General features: G+C 40.4%; 1 protein-coding gene across 9 annotated transcripts in view; it reads right to left on the reverse strand.

Moving 5' to 3' along the window:
* Positions 1–216: 216 nt before the first annotated feature.
* The window catches only part of LOC109416800 (AP-1 complex subunit gamma-1), a 93841-nt gene continuing 71193 nt past the window's right edge, over positions 217–22864 (reverse strand). For 7 of the 9 annotated variants that reach the window (XM_029864187.2, XM_029864185.2, XM_029864186.2 and 4 more), the window contains 10 exons: positions 22010–22105; positions 21753–21913; positions 17153–17537; positions 16880–17093; positions 16484–16622; positions 16125–16416; positions 15594–16055; positions 15391–15531; positions 15225–15332; positions 217–1866 (listed from right to left, as the gene is read on the reverse strand). In XM_029864187.2, the coding sequence (XP_029720047.1) occupies positions 1759–1866; positions 15225–15332; positions 15391–15531; positions 15594–16055; positions 16125–16416; positions 16484–16622; positions 16880–17093; positions 17153–17537; positions 21753–21913; positions 22010–22105 (2106 nt within the window). In that variant the 3' untranslated portion in view covers positions 217–1758. The remainder of the gene's footprint in view (positions 1867–15224; positions 15333–15390; positions 15532–15593; positions 16056–16124; positions 16417–16483; positions 16623–16879; positions 17094–17152; positions 17538–21752; positions 21914–22009; positions 22106–22864) is intronic. The other 2 variants (XM_062849376.1, XM_062849377.1) reach the window with 1 other exon arrangement.

The raw sequence follows: 22864 nt of genomic DNA on the forward strand, positions 1-22864 counted from the left end.
CGTCTCAAAACAAGGAACAAGCTCACCAAACCATACGACTCTCCCGAACAATACACTACGACATCAGCCAAACACAAACATACACACACCAGATAAACCACCAGACGTTTCACGATTCAACCGACCGAATTCAAAACAACGCATGCAAAGGAATGTACGTGACAGACCGGATATTTCGGGTGTTCTAGTTATAAAAAAAAAATGAAACGGCAAAGCTCATATTACAATCGGGTGTCTGTGTATTATACATATATTTATAGCTGTCTCCAACTGCTCCTTCCTGGTTATCACCTAGACATAATCACTCACTCTAGAAGTGTTTGCCACTCGGATTGGGTGATACAGCACTTCCCTTTTATGCTTATGCTCATACTAGGATTGGTTACTTTAGCGCACACCTTCTCTAAACCCTACACTTCATCCATATCAATTTAGTAGTTTTCTGTGTTTCCCTAATATTCTTTATTTTTATAACATGTTGCGTCACTTCCATTCTGTTTTCAAAACTTCACATCACTTAATCCCTCTCATGGTATAAAAATACTGCGTTTATTCTTCATATGTGTGTGTAACTGTATGTGAAGCGTAACAACGGACCGAGTCAAACAAATCGAAACGTTCCGCTTTATGAGGCGGAAAACAACTGTCTGGGGTAGGTTCAGATAAGTAGATATTGTCTTGATCTCCGACCTCGAACGGAAAGATAGTAGTTGAAACTTAGCAGTAAGAGTGTTTTAAAAACTTGTTATTTTAGATAGCGAAACTTTTGCCTATTAGAGCATTTGCCATACATTACGATTGATTTCCTCGCACAAAATGCGAGACTCAAGAAAGGAAAGCCGAAAAATTCTCTGAATCTCACGCCTTTGTTTTTTTTTTATTCTTTCACACGCCCATTCATCATGCATCGAATTGGGTGTATTTGGACGGAAAACAGTACATTTGCTTCTAGTATTTTATCGCTTTGCTTAGCCGGGAGAAATTACACTATAAAAAAGCAATCTCGTGTGGAAAACCGAAGGATTAAATAAAAGGCAAACACAATATGTCATCGAGAGTATAATTTGAGAGACTTCTTCCTAGTGATAGCGACGTCATAGAGAGAGTCTCAACGAACGGACTATTTGAGCCAACGGTCTTTCTTTGCTTTTCTCGAGTTACTAGCTGTTTCAAAAACATGGGGTTTCTTGCTTGCACGTTCCGATTCTACGAAGTTCTAATATTAATACCGCTTCCTCTCTTTCAGTGTTCATCACGAATATTTACAACCTCACACGTTCTACATCCAATCATACCGGTTGAAACACATCTACTTCTCTTTCATTCACTAACATTGTTCTTAGGAATATATTATCTATCTCACTAGTAGTGTTTTTGTTTTACTTTCTTTTTTTCATATAGGTTATTAATTTGAATATAATTCATAGCGGTTTGGGGGATTAGTTAACTAGTTTCTGTTCTGAGAATTGCCCCCACGTGGCAGCAAATAAAACGACCCTAAATGTGGTTACCTGACTAATTAAGAGTAGAGGATGGAAGGACTGACAATTTCCTTGTTTCTCATTTTTGTCACAATCGGTTGCGTAGCCTTTCGCGTTAAAATTTGTCCCTAGATCACATAATAAAACCGAAAACAGCGATGTTCGAAGACGGAAGCCAAAGAAGGTCAAACTGAAAGTTTCCTCACCTCATTGCCCCGTGGACCTGGACAACGACAAACTAAAACTGAACCGTGATATTTACATTCCAGTTCGAACCTCATTCGAGCGGAGTGGGCTCCTCGGGGAATCCGGACACTTCGGTTTGCTCTAGGATGGGGTTACCGTCGCACTGGTACGATATCCGCAATCGCATTCGGAGGGTGGCCTGATTTCGAAGATGGGAGGATGGAGAAAATGCATAGAAAGATGAGTTGAACGTTCACTACAAATACATGTGGCCTTAGCTTCTAAACGATTCTCTTAATATGGCGACCGTGACATGATAGAGAAACAAATTCGGAATTGAATCATAAGGAACAAATTTACATATTTTTTTCTTAGTAAATATGCAAATTTGCAAAAAGTTTATGGCGCGAATTTCCTATTTGCAGGAGAACGTACCTCATTTCATTTATTTAGTTAACATCAAATTCATGATAATACTGAATCAACCATTTGCCGCCATAATACTCGATTTGCAGCTGCAGCTCTCCAACGTCGGTCACGCCCAACACTCGCCAGATCACGCTCCACCTGGTCCGCCCATCGTGCTCTCTGCGCTCCACGCCTTCTTGTACCAACCGGATGGTTAGCAAACACCAACTTTGCAGGGTTGTTGTCCGGCATTCTTGCAACATGCCCTGCCCACCGTATCCTTCCGGCTTTGGCTACCTTCTGGATGCTGGGTTCGCCATAAAGTGCAGCGAGCTCGTGGTTCATCCTTCTCCGCCACACACCGTTCTCCTGCCGCCGCCGAAGATCGTCCTTAGCACCCGTCGCTCGAAAACTCCGAGTGCTTGCATGTCCTCCTCGAGCATCGTCCACGTCTCGTGCCCATAGAGAACCACCGGTCTTATTAACGTCTTGTACATGGTACATTTGGTGCGGGGGTGAATCTTTTTTGACCGCAGTTTCTTCTGGAGCCCATAATAGGCACGACTTCCACTGATGATGCGCCTTCGTATTTCACGGCTCACGTTATTGTCCGCCGTTAGCAAGGAACCGAGGTAGACGAATTCTTCTACCACCTCGAAAGTATCCCCGTCTATCGTAACATTGCTGCCAAGGCTTGTCCTGTCTCGCTCAGTCCCACCTACCAGCATGTACTTTGTCTTAGCCGCATTCACCACCAGTCCGACCTTTGCTGCTTCACGTTTCAGGCGGGTGTACTGTTCTGCCACCGTTCCAAATTTCTAGCAATAATATCCATGTCATCCGCAAAACAGACAAATTGGCCGGATTTCGTGAAGATCGGCTGTTGAGCCCGGCTTGTCGCATAACACCTTCCAGGGCGATGTTGAATAGTAGGCAGGAAAGTCCATCACCTTGTCGTAGTCCCCGTCGAGATTCAAATGAACTGGATAGTTCACCCAAAATCCTTACGCTGTTCTGCACACCGTCCATCGTTGCTCTTATCAGTCTAGTCAGCTTCCCGGGAAAGCTGTTCTCGTCCATAATTTTCCATAGCTCTGTGCGGTCGATACTGTCGTATGCCGCTTTGAAGTCGATGAACAGGTGATGCGTTGGGACCTGGTATTCACGGCATTTCTGGAGGATTTGCCGTACGGTGAAGATCTGGTCCGTTGTCGACCGGCCGTCGATGAAACCGGCTTGGTAACTTCCCACGAACTCATTTACTTTAGGTGAAAGACGACGGAAGATGATCTGGGATAGCACTTTGTAGGCGGCATTCAAAATGGTGATCGCTCGAAAGTTCTCACACATTAACTTGTCGCCTTTCTTGTGGATGGGACAGATTATCCCTTCCTTCCACTCCTCCGGTAGCTGTTCGGTTTCCCAGATCTTGACAACTAACTGGTGCAGACAGGTGGCCAACTTTTCCGGGCCCATCTTGATGTGTTCCGCTGCGATACCGTCCTTACCAGCCGCTTTGTTGTTTTTGAGCTGGTGGATGGCATCCTTAACTTCCCTCATCGTGGGAGTTGGTTCGTTCCCGTCCTCTGCTGCACCAACATAGTCATTTCCTCCGCTGCCTTGGTCCTCTGTGCCTACATTCTCTTCCCCATTCAGGTGCTCGTCGAAGTGCTGCTTCCACCTTTCGATCACCTCACGTTTGTCCGTCAGGAGGCTCCCGTCCTTATCCCTGCAGATTTCGGCTTGCGGCACGTAGCCTTTGCGGGATGCGTTGAGCTTCTGGTAGAACTTGCGTGTTTCCTGTGAACGGCACAGCAGTTCCATTTCCTCGCACTCCGCTTCTTCCAGGCGGCGCTTTTTCTCCCGGAAGAGACGGGTCTGCTGCTTCCGCTTCTGTCTGTATCGCTCCACATTCTGTCGGGTTCCATGCTGCAGCATTACCGCCCGCGCTGCATCCTTCTCCTCCAGAACCGCTCTGCACTCCTCGTCGAACCAATCGTTTCGTCGACTCCGTTCTACGTACCCGATAGTGCTCTCAGCTGCGTTGTTGATGGCTGCTTTGATTGTACTCCAGCAGTCCTCTAGAGGGGCCACATCGAGCACACCCTCGTCCGGCAACGCTGCCTCGAGATTCTGCGCGTATGCGGTGGCGACATTCGGTTGCTTCAGTCGCTCTAGATCGTACCGGGGCGGCCGCCGGTAATGTACGTTGTTAATAACGGAGAGTTTTGGGCGCAGTTTCACCATCACCAGGTAGTGATCGGAGTCGATATTAGCGCCACGATAGGTCCTGACGTCGATAATGTCGGAGAAGTGCCGTCCATCAATCAGAACGTGGTCGATTTGCGATTCCGTTTGTTGTGGTGATCTCCAGGTGTAACGATAAGGGAGGCTGTGTTGGAAGAAGGTGCTACGAATGGCCATGTTCTTGGAGGCGGCGAAATCGATGAGGCGTAGGCCATTTTCGTTCGTCAGCTGGTGGGCGCTGAACTTTCCAATCGTCGGTCTGAATTCCTCCTCCTGGCCTACCTGAGCGTTTAGATCCCCTATGATGATCTTGACGTCGTGGTTTGGGCAGCGGTCGTACTCGCGTTCGAGCTGCGCGTAAAATGCGTCTTTGTCATCATCAGTGCTTCCGGAGTGAGGGCTGTGCACGTTTATTATGCTAATGTTGAAGAATCGGCCCTTGATCCTCAACCTGCACATTCTTTCATCGATCGGCCACCAACCGATCACGCGCCTCTGCATGTCGCCCATCACTATAAAAGCTGTTCCCAGCTCACGTGTGTTGCCGCAACTCTGGTAGATGGTATGATTACCTCTAAACGTTCGCACCATAGATCCTGTCCAACACACCTCCTGCAGCGCTACGATTCCGAACCCGCGGTCCTTCAGTATATCGGCGAGTATGCGGGTGCTCCCGATGAAGTTGAGAGATCTGCAGTTCCACGTACCGAGCTTCCAATCGCAAGTCCCTTTTCGTCGCTGTGGTCGTCGCCATTGGTATCGGTTCGCATTCTTCTCTTGTTGATTTTCCGGTGCTAGTCTTTTTTACGGCTGGCTCGCAGGGCCTGACACCAACCCACTAACCCAGGGAGCTGGGCTTACCTTCCCGGAAGCTACGGGTTCTGCATTGGCATTTCCTCCAACTACAGTGCTAAATAGCTAGGCTCGAGCACCAGTCTTCGCCGGGGGTGGTGTTTTTAATGGGCGCCCAGGAGAACGTACCTGTTGCAGACAAAATGGAAGCTGAATTTGTTGCGTACTTTTCAACTCGTGAATAATCAATTATTACTAACCCAAAATCGAAACTTTTTGATGATCCATCTTCAGCAGCGTTGCAGCGTTTACCGACTCGAAGTTACCGCTCGAAAATCACAATGCAAGGCTTAAAAATCTCTAAATTTGTGGTGCACGATCTTTGTCCTATTCTGTTCAAGTTGGGACAAACGAATGTTGCATTGGGTAGAATATCGCTCAGGTTGCGACATTGTCGTTATTGTTGCGCGATGGTTGAATTTTGATTCACTGGGTATGGGGTATCCTAGTGTAAACTACGTCCGAACCGCAGATCTTGGTCAACCTTCAACGTCGACCCAGGGACCTCGCGATCAACTTCCCGACGCTACCCCAGAATCACAGACCCCAACGAACATAAGGGTATTTCGACGGATCAAAGCGAACTCGCTCGTTTGCTTGCTATAAGTAGACTCAATTATATTCTCCGAAATACCCTTATGTTCGTTGGGGTCTGTGATTCTGGGCTAGCGTCGGGAAGTTGGTCACGAGGTCCTTGGGTCGACGTTGAAGGTTGACCAAGATCTGCGGTTCGGACGTAGTTTACACTAGGTCATCCAAACCGTTCTTGAGTTTACATCGTAAGGCCTACGGGTATAACGATAACTTTTTTCACTATACAAGCTACAATATGTAATCTATCATGTCCAGTAAATCTTCTGAATGTTCAATGCAGTGCACATCATCATGTCAGCTGGGGCCATCCAAACCAGGTCTCGTGCCCGTGCTTGCGAAACTACTGTCATAGCCATAGATTTTTAAGAACTGAGCTCTAGAGCACTAGATTACACAGAAACCCAAAAAAATCTAGGAATGATTGGTAACCTTCAACTATTCAGTGAGCATGATTGATTATGTAGGGTTACTCTATGTAGCGGGGAAATTTTTTGATACAAATGTTAACTGAAAGTTCTTAGTTGTAGGAAAGTTTAATAATCTTGAAATATCTCTAAGGTATTTTGGAACGGCTCTGAGGAGTTTCACAGAAGTTTTTTTTAACTAGTTCATTTATTTGGGGCTCAATCGCGTTTAACGCTTTGCGGATCCAAAATTCATTTTTTGATATTATGTACAAATATAATTCTTATACAACATAGTTAGTACGGGACAGAGCCAGGATACTCGTGGCAGCTCGAGATTATTTCACAGAAGTTTGCGGATGTGGGTGGTTTAGACTAGGTAACGTAACTTTTCACAAACGATTACTACAACTAATGCAGATTTAAAAAAATGAGTGTCATAACAACATGTAGATTTCAATGAGTTTCTGTAAAACCTTAAATATTTCAAAGGTAAAGGTAAATATTTCAAAGGTAACTAACAATCGCATGCCACAAACAAGCATGCATGCTGAATTGTTGCTTTATAATAGTAATGATAGCTGAACTACAAATATGCTGCACACATTACAGAATAAAAGATTTTTCAATTGAAAAAGCAGCCAATGTTCAACCGTTCAACCTTTCGCATCGATATTAATGATAATTTGAAACACTTATCAAGAGTTAAATTTTCTATTCGATTTGCAATCATGTATTTACCTTTAGTAAACCAATACCGTTTTCTGCTTCTTGTTAAGTTGACGTACAAATTAGCACATGTATCTGTATAATATGTTTTTCACAAGTCGAAAAAGCGCTTTTGTTTCATCTGTACTTCGACTCAGAGTACAGGATGCAAAACACGTGTTTTTACTGAACAGCAGCTGAACTAATATATTGTTCAGTTGTTAACCATAATGTTCTGTGGTTATGTGCCAATTCACCACTGCTGATTAGAAGTTGAAGCATTATCACTATTAAACCACGGGAAGTTTATGTTTTGATTCATCACTTCTAGGATGACACAGATAGTAAGGCATGTGACTGACAATCGGCGGGTCTCGAGTTCGAATTTTGATTTGAGTAATTTAATGTGTAATTAATATTTCATAAGAGTTGTTTGTAGCATAAGTGTCAATCATCAACTCTCGAGGATATTGAAAAATTTTGAATTTCAATTATTTTTAATCATTTTTGCTAAAGCTGAATAACAGCTTTACTAAAACACTTTTAACAACAAACAGCTCAGTTGGCACACAACACTATGCTCTATAATTTCTCCAGATTTGTGTGAACAAAACCCAAACAAAGGTTGTACCTGAAAATTATTCAAATGTTATTCAGCATCATGCTGAATTAATTCGTCTGAGAGCAAATTGAAAACTAACTTTGATATTGTGATATTGCAAATAATGATAACTTAGGTTGTGGTCATTTTAACGGTTAAAACATCAAAAATAAGAGAAGAAAAATATTCCCATAACATCAAGATGGAATCAAATTTAATCAATACAATCAATAAAAATATGATACCAATTTCTGATTACAAATCAAATTTTCGAATTGCTATCATTTTGTTGTAAGACTTTGCTCGGATAATCTTTGAAGAATATTAGAAAATATGATTTATTATGTATCGTTGTTCAATGCAGAAGGCTAGCATTGCAAGTTTAGATATAAGGTTGCGTACATAGAAGATTTGATGACACAAATTATCACAAAACTATCATGGAGTGCCCCTTGAGAGTTAAGAGATTCATGGACCCTTTGGTTGTGTAAAGTTATTTTACGTCCATTTATTTTATGCCGGATTGATTTTCGTTAACATTTTTACGTCCAAAACTTAGATTTTAACGTCCATTTCAATCATTGCTTTAAATCTTGAAAAGTTTTCTAAAAAACGCATAAAATGTTTGAAAGGACAACAAAGGCCAAACAGTGATAGCTCCTGATACCATTAATTCTTCTGTTAGGTGGCAACACTGTTCAAATATAGGCATATATTGCAAAATATTTGACTCTTTAACACAATTTAAGTAGACGTCAAACGCTATTTCATGTTGCATAGAATAAAAGTTCTCTTTGAAAGCTGGCAACACTGCCAAACTGTAAATAAAAATCTGAATATGTAATTCACTACATTTGGGATGGTGTTCATGTTCATTGTAGTTTGAAGTAAAGCCTTGAAGTAAAGCCTGAAGCCTTGGTTGATCTGGAATATCTCAAAAGTATCTTCGAATGACTCATGAAATTATTACAGTTGGATGTGTAACGTTACAGTTCATTGTGAAAATAACTACTGTTACTGTCAAGAGATAAACTACAGGACAGTTTAGACGACCCTAAATGTCCTGAAGGTTTATAATAATATCTGGCAGACTTCAGGTTGGCCCAGTAACCGCGATTGATTATGCAACATTAATCAGTATATCAGATATGGCTGCTGTTACGAGTATATACCTGAACTTCTAAACTCTAAGGTAGTTTGGTTAATCTGAAATATCTCTGTAGTAGGGTCTCCAAATGACATTTGAGAATTCAAGAGCTTCACGGATCTCATCATATTATGTAATGCTATTATTTATGGCGAAAAACACATAAAATTATTATTGTAGATTTGAAGGACGTCATTTTAGGGCAGATTGGACGACCATGAATGTCCCAAAGCTTTATTAAAATATCAAGTTACTTCAGATTGGTCCAGTGACTGCGGCTGTTTTCGCAACGTTACTCAGTATAACAGATATGGCTACTGTTACGAGTCTACCTGAAGTTCTAAACTCCAAGAAAGTTTGGCTGACCTGGATTATCCCTATAGGCGTTGTGGAGCGGACCTGGTGTGGTGGTTAGAACACTTGACTATCACGCCGAGGACCTGGGATCGAATCCCACTCCCGACAAACTTGCGAAATGTGAGTTCTTCCTTCGGAAGGGAAGTAAAGCGTGGGTCCCGAGATGAACTAGCCTAGGGCTAAAAATCTCGTTAATACAGATAAAAAAAAAAAAATATCCCTATAGTGTTTATAAATGGTGTGGTGATTTATAATACTGCCAAGTGGGCCGTGATGTTTGAAGAGCCATTACTAGTCAACCTGTCAATAAGTGAGGATCTCAAAATACCACATTGGCGACGACCAACAAGAACCCAGCGTAGAAAATCGAAGCAGATTGGAATTTAATTTGGAATAATAATTATCAATGGTAAATATATACTGTCTGATCCCGACGGATAGTATCTGATCGGGTCAGACAGAAAAGGGCAAGGTGCCTCGCCGGCGGATGAAAATCTGGCCGGTGCAGGCGAAAAGAAATAGCTCACCTCAAGAGGGAGCTGCCGTAAAAGGGAGCTAGATGCTGAAGCGAATCGCTTCAAGCGATGGATTCGATCCATCGGGTCCAGCGATAGAATGCCTACCTAAGAAGGAGGCAACCGAAGCGGCAGTTTCGAACTGTCGGGTCCGGTAGTCGTAAAAAGCTCGCCTTTCGAAGGGAGCTGCTGAAGCGACGGATACGGTCCGTTGGGTCCAGCGCCAAGAATCCTCACCTTTTAAAAGAACAACCGTAGCGGCAGATACGATTTGTCGGGTCCGGTGGTCGAAAAGAAACAAATACATTCTGCCAGGTTTGGCAGCGGAAAAAAGGTAAGGTTTTTAGACGAGGATATCAATTCAATCGAAAGGATATGGTCTACACAACCTTAGTCCCAAGGTTACATGGCCAAAAAGGAGCTACCGTAACAACAATTGAATTCGGTGGAACTACCCAACTACCCAACTCGCCTCGAAAGGGAGTTTCAGAGTGTTACAGTTACTTGATAAAACCTCGAAGATCGCATGTAGGTAAATATAGGTAGATGAAGTGAATCATTTGCTGATGAGTGAGGCATGAGGCAGTCGTCAAGGATATGTGCTCCACATACTATTGAAAAGAACACCGACGGCATCAACGAGTATTTGTAAAAGTAGTGTACTGTACAATATACTTTATTTATGTTCACGCGAATGCTGTCGAAGATCTAGTTAGGACTCAGCTTTCGAATTTGAATTTTGGATTTTGAATAGATAACTGTAGCTATGACTACATTACAGGACTTCTGAAGTGTGACGCTTCTGTTTAGGAACATCTATGAAAACTTTCTCTCACTTCACTTGAAAAAAAGGAGATGTGGTGATTTATAATACTGCCAAGTGGGCCGTGATGTTTGAAGAGCCATTATTAGTCAACCTGTCAAGAAGTGAGGATCTCAAAATACCACAAATGGCATTATAGATTTCAAGAGCTTCACGTATCCCAGTAAATTATGACAAAACACATAGAATTGTTCTTGAGGATTTGAAGTACTTCACTATAGGACAGTTTGGAACGCCTAGAACATCCCAGAATATAGAAAACCATTTGATATTCTTGACGAAGGTTGAATCAATACATATGAACGTAACTCATATCTAAATTTAGCTTTTAGAACAACCGGTATGTCAATTATTTTGCTTCTCCAAACTTCATGCTGTTCAGGATGTTCTAGGTTGTCAATGAAGTCTCAAATACAAATTTTCCCATTTTTCCTTAAAAGATTATTTATTCAATTTGCAGCAACTTTGCCGAAGACATTGTTCTGTTTTATTAAATGTGTGAATTTGTATTCTGTACAGCCCTTTCTACGATCCATAAGGATTTCTCCAGAAATTTCGTCAGGGTGTTTCTTCTGGAACTTCATTGAATATACTTTTAAATGCCTTCCAGGATTTTTCACAAGATTACTTCCATGCTTTTATATCTTTTGGAATTTATTCCGGATTCCGTCATTTTTCAATATTCGATCATTTCTTTCCGGAATTCCTCCTGTAGAATCTTCCACGACTCATGAACTCCGAAATTTTTTCAGATGTTTTTATAAGGATCCTGTAGTATTCCTTCCAGAGGTCTTTCGGCATTGATCCCAGAGTCCCTTGCAGGATTTATCTACGTTTTTGTAAAAAAATGTGACCTTTCGTAGGGTTTATCCCGGGAACTCTACAAAAGATTCTCGCAGAATATCTCTCAAATGTTTGTTGCGGATTTCTCTTAGAGTTTCTTTTGAGATCCATCTTGAATGATTTTCCGTGATTTCTCCCGGAGTTTCTTTCTGGAATATCCCAGGAGTTTTTTCCGGGATTTTTGCAGAGCTTTTACAAGAGTTATTTCTGGGATTTCTACTGGAGTTCCTCCAAGGATATAATAATTTTTCACAAATGTTCTGCAGAAGTTTCTTCCGGATTTCTTCCAGAGGTTTTATTTGTATTTTTCTCCAGAGTTTCTTCTATAATTTCTTCTAGGAATTTCTCTCCGGATGTGTGTTAAAGGTTATCACGGGATTACTTTTGATGTTTCAACTGATTTTTCCTGGTGCTTTTCCCGGCGTCTCAAGAGTTTTTTTAGGAATTTATCCTGGGATTTCTTCTTAGATTTTTTCGGGGTTTCCTCAGGACTCAGGCTAATATTTCTCATAGACTTCTTTCGGTCATCTCAATTAGAGAGTTTCTTAGGCGTTTCCTCGTACATAGTTTTTTCGGGATATCTTGCAATGATCCTCCTGAGATTTTTTCTCCAGATTTTTCCGGGATTACGCCTAGAGTTGTCCACGAAATTCCTACCCGAAAAATCCCGGGATTGCCCGGATGTTCTTCTTGGATTTTCTCAGGGATTTTAGCAAGGATTTTCAAGAATTTGTCTCGGAATACCACTTGAGATAACCTACAAAACCTCTTGTAGAGAATTCCCAGAGGAATATCTTAAGAAATGCTGGATAGTTCCTGCAAGGCTATACTAATTCATCACACATTTTCTGCAGGAGCTCTTCTCGTTTTTTTTTTCAAAAATTGTCACTGCTCCCAGTGCACAATGGGTCCAGAGCCGTATTTACGAAGACAAAAATGTTTGTGCCTAAACCATAAGTTTTAGATACATGGTGTCTTTGGAAAACTTTCTTCTTATTTTTCGACCTTTTTTCTCATTATTGTGAAATTAGGGTGGTCCCTCTGGTTTCGCTGATCCAAACATCTGCTTTTTAATAGTTTTATGTACGTTCACAAAATGTTCTACAAAGTTATAAAAGAACTTATTTAGAGCAAGTTTGCCGAAGAAACCATTATTCTATCTCTTAAGGTTCCTAACTTATAATTTTTTAAAGATTCATGTTAGGGTGATCCATGAATTTCAGTTTTCCTGAAATAACTTTTAATTCGTTCGTTTCTCGTAAATACTTTGTTCCGAGCACTTTTAGAACTATCAACGACGCATATTTTTTCCAAAGAGCTCAAAGTTCTAACTCTCATAGTTAAGAAGATATTGGCATTTTTCTTCGAAAAATCACTTTTTTTCAAAATGTCATATCTCAAAAAGGAGCATATGGATTTTTAATCTCCCGGTTGCATTGGAAATATCGTACTCTGTTCTATTTATGGTGAAAAAACTGTAGGTACCTTTTTTGTTTAAAGCTTTTTATTGAATTTTGAAAATACGATTTTTTTTTTTCATGGAAAAGCAGTTGTAACTTTGAAAATCGATGAGATACAAACTTGGCGTCTTCGACAAAATTGTGAGTTTTTGGCTGCTATAAAAGTGCCCAGAACAAAGTATTGCGAAAAAATCAACTTATAAAATTATATTGAGTAAAAACAGATTTTCATATGGAAAGCGGAACAATTTCAGCAAATTCAACTCGTCTTTGTTAGATAGATCAAAGTAGCCTGGTAAATGGTCATCCATTTCATTGTAGAACCAATGTTTATTTATACTATCATCACCATTTAGGCACAATGTTGATAAGATATTGTAAATCATGTAACTTTGATAGGCTTTTACGTTAACCTAAACATATACTAGTGATTGACATTTTCACTATCCATACATTGAAGTGATGAAATTGAAATTAAATTTATGGAAATCAGCTCAAAATCACATTTTAAGTTGAGTTCATTGACGAATTAAGGATTATAAACAAATTTAAATATTTTCGACATGGTTACTTCGATCTATCTAACAAAGACTAGTTGAGTTTGCTGAAATTGTTCCGCTTTCCATATGAAAATCTGTTTTTACTCAATATAATTTTCTGTGTTGATTTTTTCGCAATACTTTGTTCTGGGCACTTTTATAGCAGCCAAAAACTCACAATTTTGTCGAAGACGCCAAGTTTGTATCTCATCGATTTTCATAGTTATAACTGCTTTTCCATGAAAAAAATCGTATTTTCAAAATGCAATAATAAGCTTTAAACAAAAAAGGTACCTACAGTTTTTTCACCATAAATAGAACAGAGTACGATCTTTCCAATGCAACCGGTAGATTGAAAATCCATTTGCTCCTTTTTGAGATATGACATTTAAAAAAAAGTGATTTTTCGAAGAAAAATGCCAATATCTTTTTAACTATGAGAGTTAGAACTTTGAGCTCTTTGGAAAAAATATGCGTCGTTGATAGTTTTAAAAGTGCTCGGAACAAAGTATTTACGAGAAACGAACGAATTAAAAGTTATTTCATGAAAACTGAAATTCATGGATCACCCTAACATGAATCTTTTAAAAAAATATAAGTTAGGAACCATAAGAGATAGAATAATGGTTTCTTCGGCAAACTTGCTCCAAATAAGTTCTTTTACAACTTTGTAGAACATTTTGTGAACGTACATAAAACTATTAAAAAGCAGATGTTTGGATCCGCGAAACCAGAGGGACCACCCTAATTTCACAATAATGAGAAAAAAGGTCGAAAAATAAGAAGAAAGTGTCCCAAAGACACCATGTATCTAAAACTTATGGTTTAGGCAAAAACATTTTTGTCTTCGTAAACACGGCTCTGGACCCATTGTGCAGTGTCTTTCACGAGATTTCTTCCGAAGATTCTTCTATGATTTCTCCAAAGAATTTCCGTGTGCTTTCTTCTGGAGTTTCTCCCAGGAGTTATACTGGAGTTTCTCTCGGGATATTTCCAAAAGTTATTTCTCTAAGAGTTTCTCCATGAATTTCGCTTGGAATATTCTTCCAGGTGCTTCTCCCGAGATGTGTCTTAGAGTTTTTTAGGAGATTGTGCTGGATTTTCTCTTAAGCTATTTTTTCGGAAGTTCCTCCAGAGTTCCTTTTGGGATTTCTGCAGAAGATAAGGCTGATTTTTCTCCTGAAGTTCTTCCAGCGATTTCAATTGGAGAGCCTTCCAGTCTTTTTCTCGTAGTTGTTTCCAGGATTTCTTGCAGTGATCCCCCTGACATTATTTTTTCCAGATTTTTCCGAGATTACTGCCAGAGTTCTTCCCGGAGTTTCTACCGGAAATTGTCCCGGGATTACCCCGAATGTCATTTTTAGTATTTATCTGGGAATTTTGCGAGGATTTGAAGAAGATTTCCCGGAATATCTCTTGAGATAACCTAAGGCATTCCTTGTAGGAAATTTCCAGAAAAAAATATCAGAAGAAATCCTAGTGAAATCTTACAAGAAACTCGGGGAAATCTAAAATGGGACTTCGCAGGAAATCCTGAGAAAAATTGATAAACAAAAAAATGTGGGAATAATCCTGGAGGAGGCATTGAGTTAATTCCAGGAGAAACTCTGAAAACCTCTAAGAGAAATTTCAAAACTTCTCAATAGAAAAACTCTGAGAATCTCAGAAAACTCTAAGAACTACAGTAAGATTCTCGCAAAAATCCCCAATAAAACTGTTGCAAAGTCATCCCGGTAAACCGATAAGAAAAATTTCTAGAGGAACTTTAACTTTTCCGAAGATCCCTGAAAGAAATCCTAAAATGTTGGAAGAATACCAGGAAAACCACTATGAGTAATTCCGGAAGGTACTCCAGAAGATCCTTTTTTATCGGATTGATGCTGAATTCCAAGACTGTCAACCTCTGTGCATGAGAATAACTACAAAAGATAGAGCTAACTGTGCTTTCAATCCTCCTAAGATGTTTTCCGCACTACGACGGTGTAGTGCACGGTCAGCGTGCCTGTTCTGGTCTTATTGACCCCAACATCCTACTAGGGTTAAAGTATTTTATGCTTACCTTTGCAGTGCTGGATACTCTCATCTCCTGAGTGATGGTTCCCCCGGGTGCAAGAGTGGAACCAGACGGCGAGAGCATCTGTAACGTAAAGCTTCGGGGAACGGCAGCCTACAAAAAACATGTTTTCTTAGTCACTGACTATAATGAAAGTTGTTCCTCGCCCTACCTGAAAAAGGTATTGTTCTAGTGTAATTAACGAGTTATTTACAGCTGTCATGACGATCTGCAGACATCCACCGCTATTCTTCGCCACTAACTGTACAAGTAGACCGTTCTTATCTAAGGCTGTCAAGGTTTTCGCGTGCTCCTGAAATAATTCGAATTTAAGATTAACATCGGTGATTGATGTAAGCTAATGGAATGCATTACCTCATTATTGTTAATCGACGAGAAGTCGTTGAAAAGGCTATTGGCGGTACTACTGCTATTGATGAGGCTGGTTGGTGAGGCCAGTCCCGTTGGAATTGTCGTCGCTGCCGTTGTCGCTGGCAACGTCACGTTCGAGTTCAGCAGATTGTCCAATCCGCCGAACGAAGAAGAACTCGTCACACCCGTGGTCTGCGGTCCAGGAGCCTTTATACTGTTGTCGTTTAGGCTGTTCAGATCCAGTCCAATGCCTCCGCCTAGCGGCGGTATGGCCGCTGGTGGAGTGCTGGCTGGCATATCCAGCCCTCCAAGCAGATCCAGTAGGTCCTGATTGTTGGAACTACTTGGAATGGGAGTCTTTCCGTTGGTCGTCGCCGTTGGAATGATGGAGTTTGTTGGTGAAACAAGGCCAAGACCGTCCGCAGGATCATCGCTTCCACCGCCCAGTAGATCAAGAAGAGCATTCTAGGGGAAATCGAACGTATTTAGATGTTTTAGAGATAAATCCACCTAGAAATCAATCATCAATCTCACCGAATCAGATCCCACTTTCAAGCTACCACCTCCTCCGGACAGCGACATCAACCCGCTGCTTTCCAGCTCATCGCCTTCGATCAGATCGATACTATTCGAGTGCTCGTCGAAGATGCCATTACTGTCGTTTCCATTGGGCAGCGATTTCTGTATCTTGGGCATCTTCTCCAGTAGAGCCGGACGCAAGTGACTGTAGTCACGGAAGAGCTGTGAAAATTCCACACCCCGCTGCTGCAGGTCAATGTGCAGATGCGTTCCGAACGCTTCGATGATCTGTTTCGCCCGAGCTTCCCTAAGAAAATATTTGGAGAGTTGAAACCCCTGCCCGCAATGTGCCTAGAGCTTGAGTTAATACTTACTCTTCTTTCGAATTAATTCTAGTGCTGAGCTTGGCCAGCGACACCAGCGTGTACTGCTTGCTGGCCGTCGACACCGATGTAGACCATAGCAGCTTCTGGTACAGTTCCACCAGTTCACTCTCTGCAGGAATTTCAACATCTTTGGTTTAGGCAAGTGTGTGTTCAACGAAAAAGAGAGAAACAAAAGGAAGCTACGTTCTAACTACGGCTGTACGACTACGTGATTTGTATCTATTCTAGAGGTGAGATCCAAGAACACTCGGACAGAGTAATTTCACCACACGTTCCCTAGTAGCACATATGTCATACATGAGTCGGTATGACTCTAATGTGACCAAATTTGGTCATATAGGAGTCATATAGACTCATCTACAACATATGTGTTATTCGGGTTACCTTCGATCCGTTCGCTGCTCAACACCAGGTCGCCGTACTCCCCGATCGTCCAAACGGCCACCTGCAGCAGAGGTTGCTTATCCTCGAACGAGTTGGTAATGTTGTGAAGTGAATCCCACAGCCGGAGCCCGATGTAGGCCTGCTCCTCCGGTGGACTGTTCAGAATCAGCTGAATGGTGGAAGATACGACGTCATCCCGAACGTAGTTTCCAGCCTGTAATGAACGATCGCATCAATTTGTCATCGAAAATAACCATGTTCAGGAACCCTTACCGCAATCAACACGCTCAGCAGAGTATCCAGTCGCCAGCGAATGGACGTGGCGTACCGCTCGGCCACGTGCACCATCCGACTGCTGCACTGCGCCTTGAACTCGGCATCGGCCTTCTCCAGGAAGATCAACAGCTCCTTGGACATGGCCCGGATGTTCTGGGAGTTGATCAGGGCAAACGAGAGTTCCATCGCTCGGCGCCGTATCGAAACGTCCGGATCTTTGAGACATTCCAGGATGGTGCTGCGATGTCGCTGGACGGCACTGATGTCGGCATGGACCGTCCGCAGGAGCGTGTTTAGGGCCACGTAGCGGATGTTCTTGTCGCTGTTCAGCAGGAATCGACCGAGAATGTTGACCGCCAGCACTCGCAGGCCGCCTTCGGATCTGGGAAGAGTGGGAGATATACGACAGTGAATAACTGCTGAAACCCAGTTGTTATTTCACTCAATACATAATATCTCCCTCAAGCAACACACGTGTTATATAAGAGTTTCGACAGCGCAAGTTTTGGTTGTATAGAAGTTAATTATACGTAATTCTAACATTGTGTTGGGATAACGTCAAATAAACTTCTATACAACCAAAACTTGCGCTGTCGTAACTAATATATAACATTTGTGTTGCTTGTGCCACTAATTACAAAATCTTCCGAAAATTTCCCCAAAAGAATTTTAAAGAAGCCACACAAAATAATCAATCTGGAATTTCTCCGAGAAATCTGCAACAAGTTCCTTTGATTAGATTTGGATTAGATATGGATTTGATTTGAATTGAATTTGAATTGGATTTGGATTGGATTTTGATTGGATTCAGTCTGGATTGAATTTAGATTATATTTGAAATGGTTTTGCGATTGGATTTGGTTGGGTTTTTGATTGGATTTGGATTGGACTATTTCTAGATTTGGATTGAATCTAGATTTAATTTGGATTGGATTTGGATTAGATTTGGATTGGATTTGGATTGGAAATGGATTGGATTTGAATTTGGATTGGATTTGGATTGGATTGGAATTGGATTGGATTTGGATTGGATTTGCATTGGATTTGGATTGGATTTGAATTGGATTTGGGTTGGATTTGGATTAGATTTGGATTAGATTTGGATTGGATTTGGATTGGATTTGGATTGGATTTGGATTGGATTTGGATCGGATTTGGATTGGATTTGGATTGGATTTGGGTTGGATTTGGATTGGATTTGGATTGGATTGGATTTGGATTGGATTTGGATTGGATTTGGATTGGATTTGGATTGGATTTGGATTGGATTTGGATTGGATTTGGATTGGATTTGGATTGGATTTGGAGTGGATTTGGATTGGATTTGGATTGGATTTGGATTGGATTTGGATTGGATTTGGATTTGGATTGGATTGGATTTGGATTGGATTTGGGTTGAATTTGGATTAGATTTGTATTGGATTTGGATTGGATTTGGATTGGATTTGGATTGGATTTGGATTGGATTTGGATTGGATTTAGATTCGATTTGGATTGGATTGGATTTGGATTGGATTTGGATTGGATTGGATTTGGATTGGATTTGGGTTGAATTTGGATTAGATTTGTATTGGATTTGGATTGGATTTGGATTGGATTTGGATTGGATTGGATTTGGATTGGATTTGGATTGGATTGGATTTGGATTGGATCTGGATTGGATTTGGATTGGATTTGGATTGGATTTGGATTGGATTTGGATTGGATTTGGATTGGATTTGGATTGGATTTGGATTGGATTTGGATTGGATTTGGATTGGATTTGGATTGGATTTGGATTGGATTTGGATTGGATTTGGATTGGATTTGGATTGGATTTGGATTGGATTTGGATTGGATTTGGATTGGATTTGGATTGGATTTGGATTGGATTTGGATTGGATTTGGATTGGTTTGGATTTGGATTGGATTTGGATTGGATTTGGATTGGATTTGGATTGGATTTAGATTGGATTTGGATTGGATTTTGATTGGATTTGGATTGGATTTGTATTGGATTTGGATTGGATTGGATTTGGATTGGATTGGATTTGGATTGGATTTGGATTGGATTTGGATTGGATTTGGATTGGATTTGGATTGGATTTGGATTTGGATTGGATTTGGATTGGATTTGGATTGGATTTGGATTGGATTTGGATTGGATTTGGATTGGATTTGGATTGGATTTGGATTGGATTTGGATTGGATTTGGATTGGATTTGGATTGGATTTGGATTGGATTTGGATTGGATTTGGATTGGATTTGGATTGGATTTAGATTTGGATTGGATTTGGATTGGATTTGGATTGGATTTGGATTGGATTTGGATTGGATTTGGATTGGATTTGGATTGGATTTGGATTGGATTTGGATTGGATTTGGATTGGATTTGGATTGGATTTGGATTGGATTTGGATTGGATTTGGATTGGATTTGGATTGGATTTGGATTGGATTTAGATTGGATTTGGATTGGATTTGAATTGGATTTGGATTGGATTTGGATTGGATTTGGATTGGATTTGGATTGGATTTGGATTGGATTTGGATTGAATTTGGATTGGATTTGGATTGGATTTGGATTGGATTTGGATTGGATTTGGATTGGATTTGGATTGGATTTGGATTGGATTTGGATTGGATTTGGATTGGATTTGGATTGGATTTGGATTGGATTTGGATTGGATTTGGATTGGATTTGGATTGGATTTGGATTGGATTTGGATTGGATTTGGATTGGATTTGGATTGGATTTGGATTGGATTTGGATTGGATTTGGATTGGATTTGGATTGGATTTGGATTGGATTTGGATTGGATTTGGATTGGATTTGGATTGGATTTGGATTGGATTTGGATTGGATTTGGATTGCATTTGGATTGGATTTGGATTGGATTTGAATTAGATTTGGATTGAATAGTATTTGGATTGGATTCGGATTGGATTTGGATTGGATTTTGATAGGTTTTGGATTGGATTTGGATTATTTTTGGATTTGATTTGGATTGACATGGATTTGGACTGGGTTTGGATTGGATATGGATTGGATATGGATTGGATTCGGATTGGATTTGGATTGGATTTGGATTGAAATTGGATTGGAATGGGATTTAATTTGGATAGGATTTGAATTGGATTTGGATTGAATTTGGATTGGATTTGGATTGGATTTGGATTAGATTTGGGTTGAATAGGATTTGGATTGGTTTTGGATTGGATTTGGATTATTTTTGGATTTGATTTGGATTGACATGGATTTGGATTGGATATGGATTGGATATGGATTGGATTCGGATTGGATTTGGATTGGATTTGGATTGAAATTGGATTGGAATGGGATTTAATTTGGATTGGATTTGGATTGGATTTGAATTGGATTTGGATTGGATTTGGAATGGATTTAGATTAAATTCAAATTGGATTTGGATTGGATTTTGATTGGATTTGGAAAAGATTTGGATTGGATTTGGATTGGATTTGGTTTCGAATTTGGAATCTTTTGATTCTCTCGATTCTCTTGGTCCTCTTATTTCTATTGATTCAATTGATTATCTTGATTCGCTTGATTAGAATATCTTGATTCGCTTGATTAGATTATCTTGATTCTCTTGATTCTCTCGATTCTCTCGATTCTCTTGATTCTTTTGATTCTTTTGATTCTCTTGATTCTCTTGATTCTCTTGATTCTCTTGATTCTCTTGATTCTCTTGATTCTCTTGATTCTCTTGATTCTCTTGATTCTCTTGATTCTCTTGATTCTCTTGATTCTCTTGATTCTCTTGATTCTCTTGATTCTCTTGATTCTCTTGATTCTCTTGATTCTCTTGATTCTCTTGATTCTCTTGATTCTCTTGATTCTCTTGATTCTCTTGATTCTCTTGATTCTCTTGATTCTCTTGATTCTCTTGATTCTCTTGATTCTCTTGATTCTCTTGATTCTCTTGATTCTCTTGATTCTCTTGATTCTCTCGATTCTCTCGATTCTCTTGATTCTCTTGATTCTCTTGATTCTCTTGATTCTCTTGATTATCTTGATTCTCTTGATTCTCTTGATTCTCTTGATTCTCTTGATTCTCTTGATTCTCTTGATTCTCTTGATTCTCTTGATTCTCTTGATTCTCTTGATTCTCTTGATTCTCTTGATTCTCTTGATTCTCTTGATTCTCTTGATTCTCTTGATTCTCTTGATTCTCTTGATTCTCTTGATTCTCTTGATTCTCTTGATTCTCTTGATTCTCTTGATTCTCTTGATTCTCTTGATTCTCTTGATTCTCTTGATTCTCTTGATTCTCTTGATTCTCTTGATTCTCTTGATTCTCTTGATTCTCTTGATTCTCTTGATTCTCTTGATTCTCTTGATTCTTTTGATTCTTTTGATTCTCTTGATTCTCTTGATTCTCTTGATTCTCTTGATTCTCTTGATTCTCTTGATTCTCTTGATTCTCTTGATTCTCTTGATTCTCTTGATTCTCTTGATTCTCTTGATTCTCTTGATTCTCTTGATTCTCTTGATTCTCTTGATTCTCTTGATTCTCTTGATTTACTTGATTTTCTAGATTTTCTTGATTCTAATGATTTTCTTGATTTTTTTTTTTGATTAACGAATAACACTTACTTGATATCCATAATGGACAGCACCGTCTCGTACAGGATCGTATTCCCGACGTTTTTGCTCGTCTCCGTATTGGTGGCAACCTGCGCGAGGATATCATTCATCGCCTCCGAAGCATCCGGATCGTTATGGCCGAGTATTCTAAGTAACCGGAGGATTTTCACCTAAAAAAGAACAGATAAAAAGAAGCAGGTCAACAAACAGCTAATTTACATTTTCATAAGAAAGAAAAAACATCAAAGAGACGTGCGGAAACTTACCTGCAGAAACGGATCGCTAACGCCACTCACGTCGTGCTCGGGCGAGTAACCAGCTAGGATTAGATTTTTCAGGATCCGCACCAGATTGGGGACAATCTAGTAGTTCGAGTCGAGTGCCGGATGAGGGGCGAAAAAGAAAATGAGAAAAGAAAATTAGATTAACGTTCGGTGGAAGCGACCCAGCCACAGTGCAGTGCAGCAACGTTGTCGTCTCGTCGAATATCTTTGTTTTTTTTTTTTTTTGAGTGGGTGGTGGAGGAATGCTTTTTTTCCGCGTTTTCCATATCGCATCGAGTGCGACATTAGGGCGGCTTTATTTTTCCGAGTAGCAATGATAAAGCACAATGATCAGGGTATTTTTTTAGCCGTTTTTTTTTGTGTGGCTGGGTAATGGATTCAGTCCGGTGATGGACGGTCGGACGAATTTTCTCATTTTGAGATATGATGCACATGAATCACGAGATGGGGAACAATGGAGAAAGGGCTGACAATGTTGCAACTGCATACCACGGTTCCACTAAGGGCCTGTCCATAAACTACGTAGACTCCTAGGGGGGGACGGGGGGGTCTGGCCTAAGTCTACGCTCCATACAAATTTCGAAAATTTTGTATGAACAAAAGTCTACGAGGGGGGGGGTCTGAGATGGCCGAAAAAAAGTCTACGTAGTTTATGGACAGCGCCTAAAGACTGTATTTCAAATCAGAGCGTATATCTTCAAGACTTTTTTAAGCAAGAAAAAGAGGATTGAAAAAATGTGGCACATTTTCAAATTTCAGCAACAGATAGATGTTCTTGCTTTCAGTGAAAGTAACAAGCTCCTGTGCAATCATTGTACGGAAGTTTTTTTATACATT

The sequence above is a fragment of the Aedes albopictus genome, chromosome 2, assembly GCF_035046485.1.
Source record: "Aedes albopictus strain Foshan chromosome 2, AalbF5, whole genome shotgun sequence".
Lineage (NCBI taxonomy): Eukaryota > Metazoa > Arthropoda > Insecta > Diptera > Culicidae > Aedes > Aedes albopictus.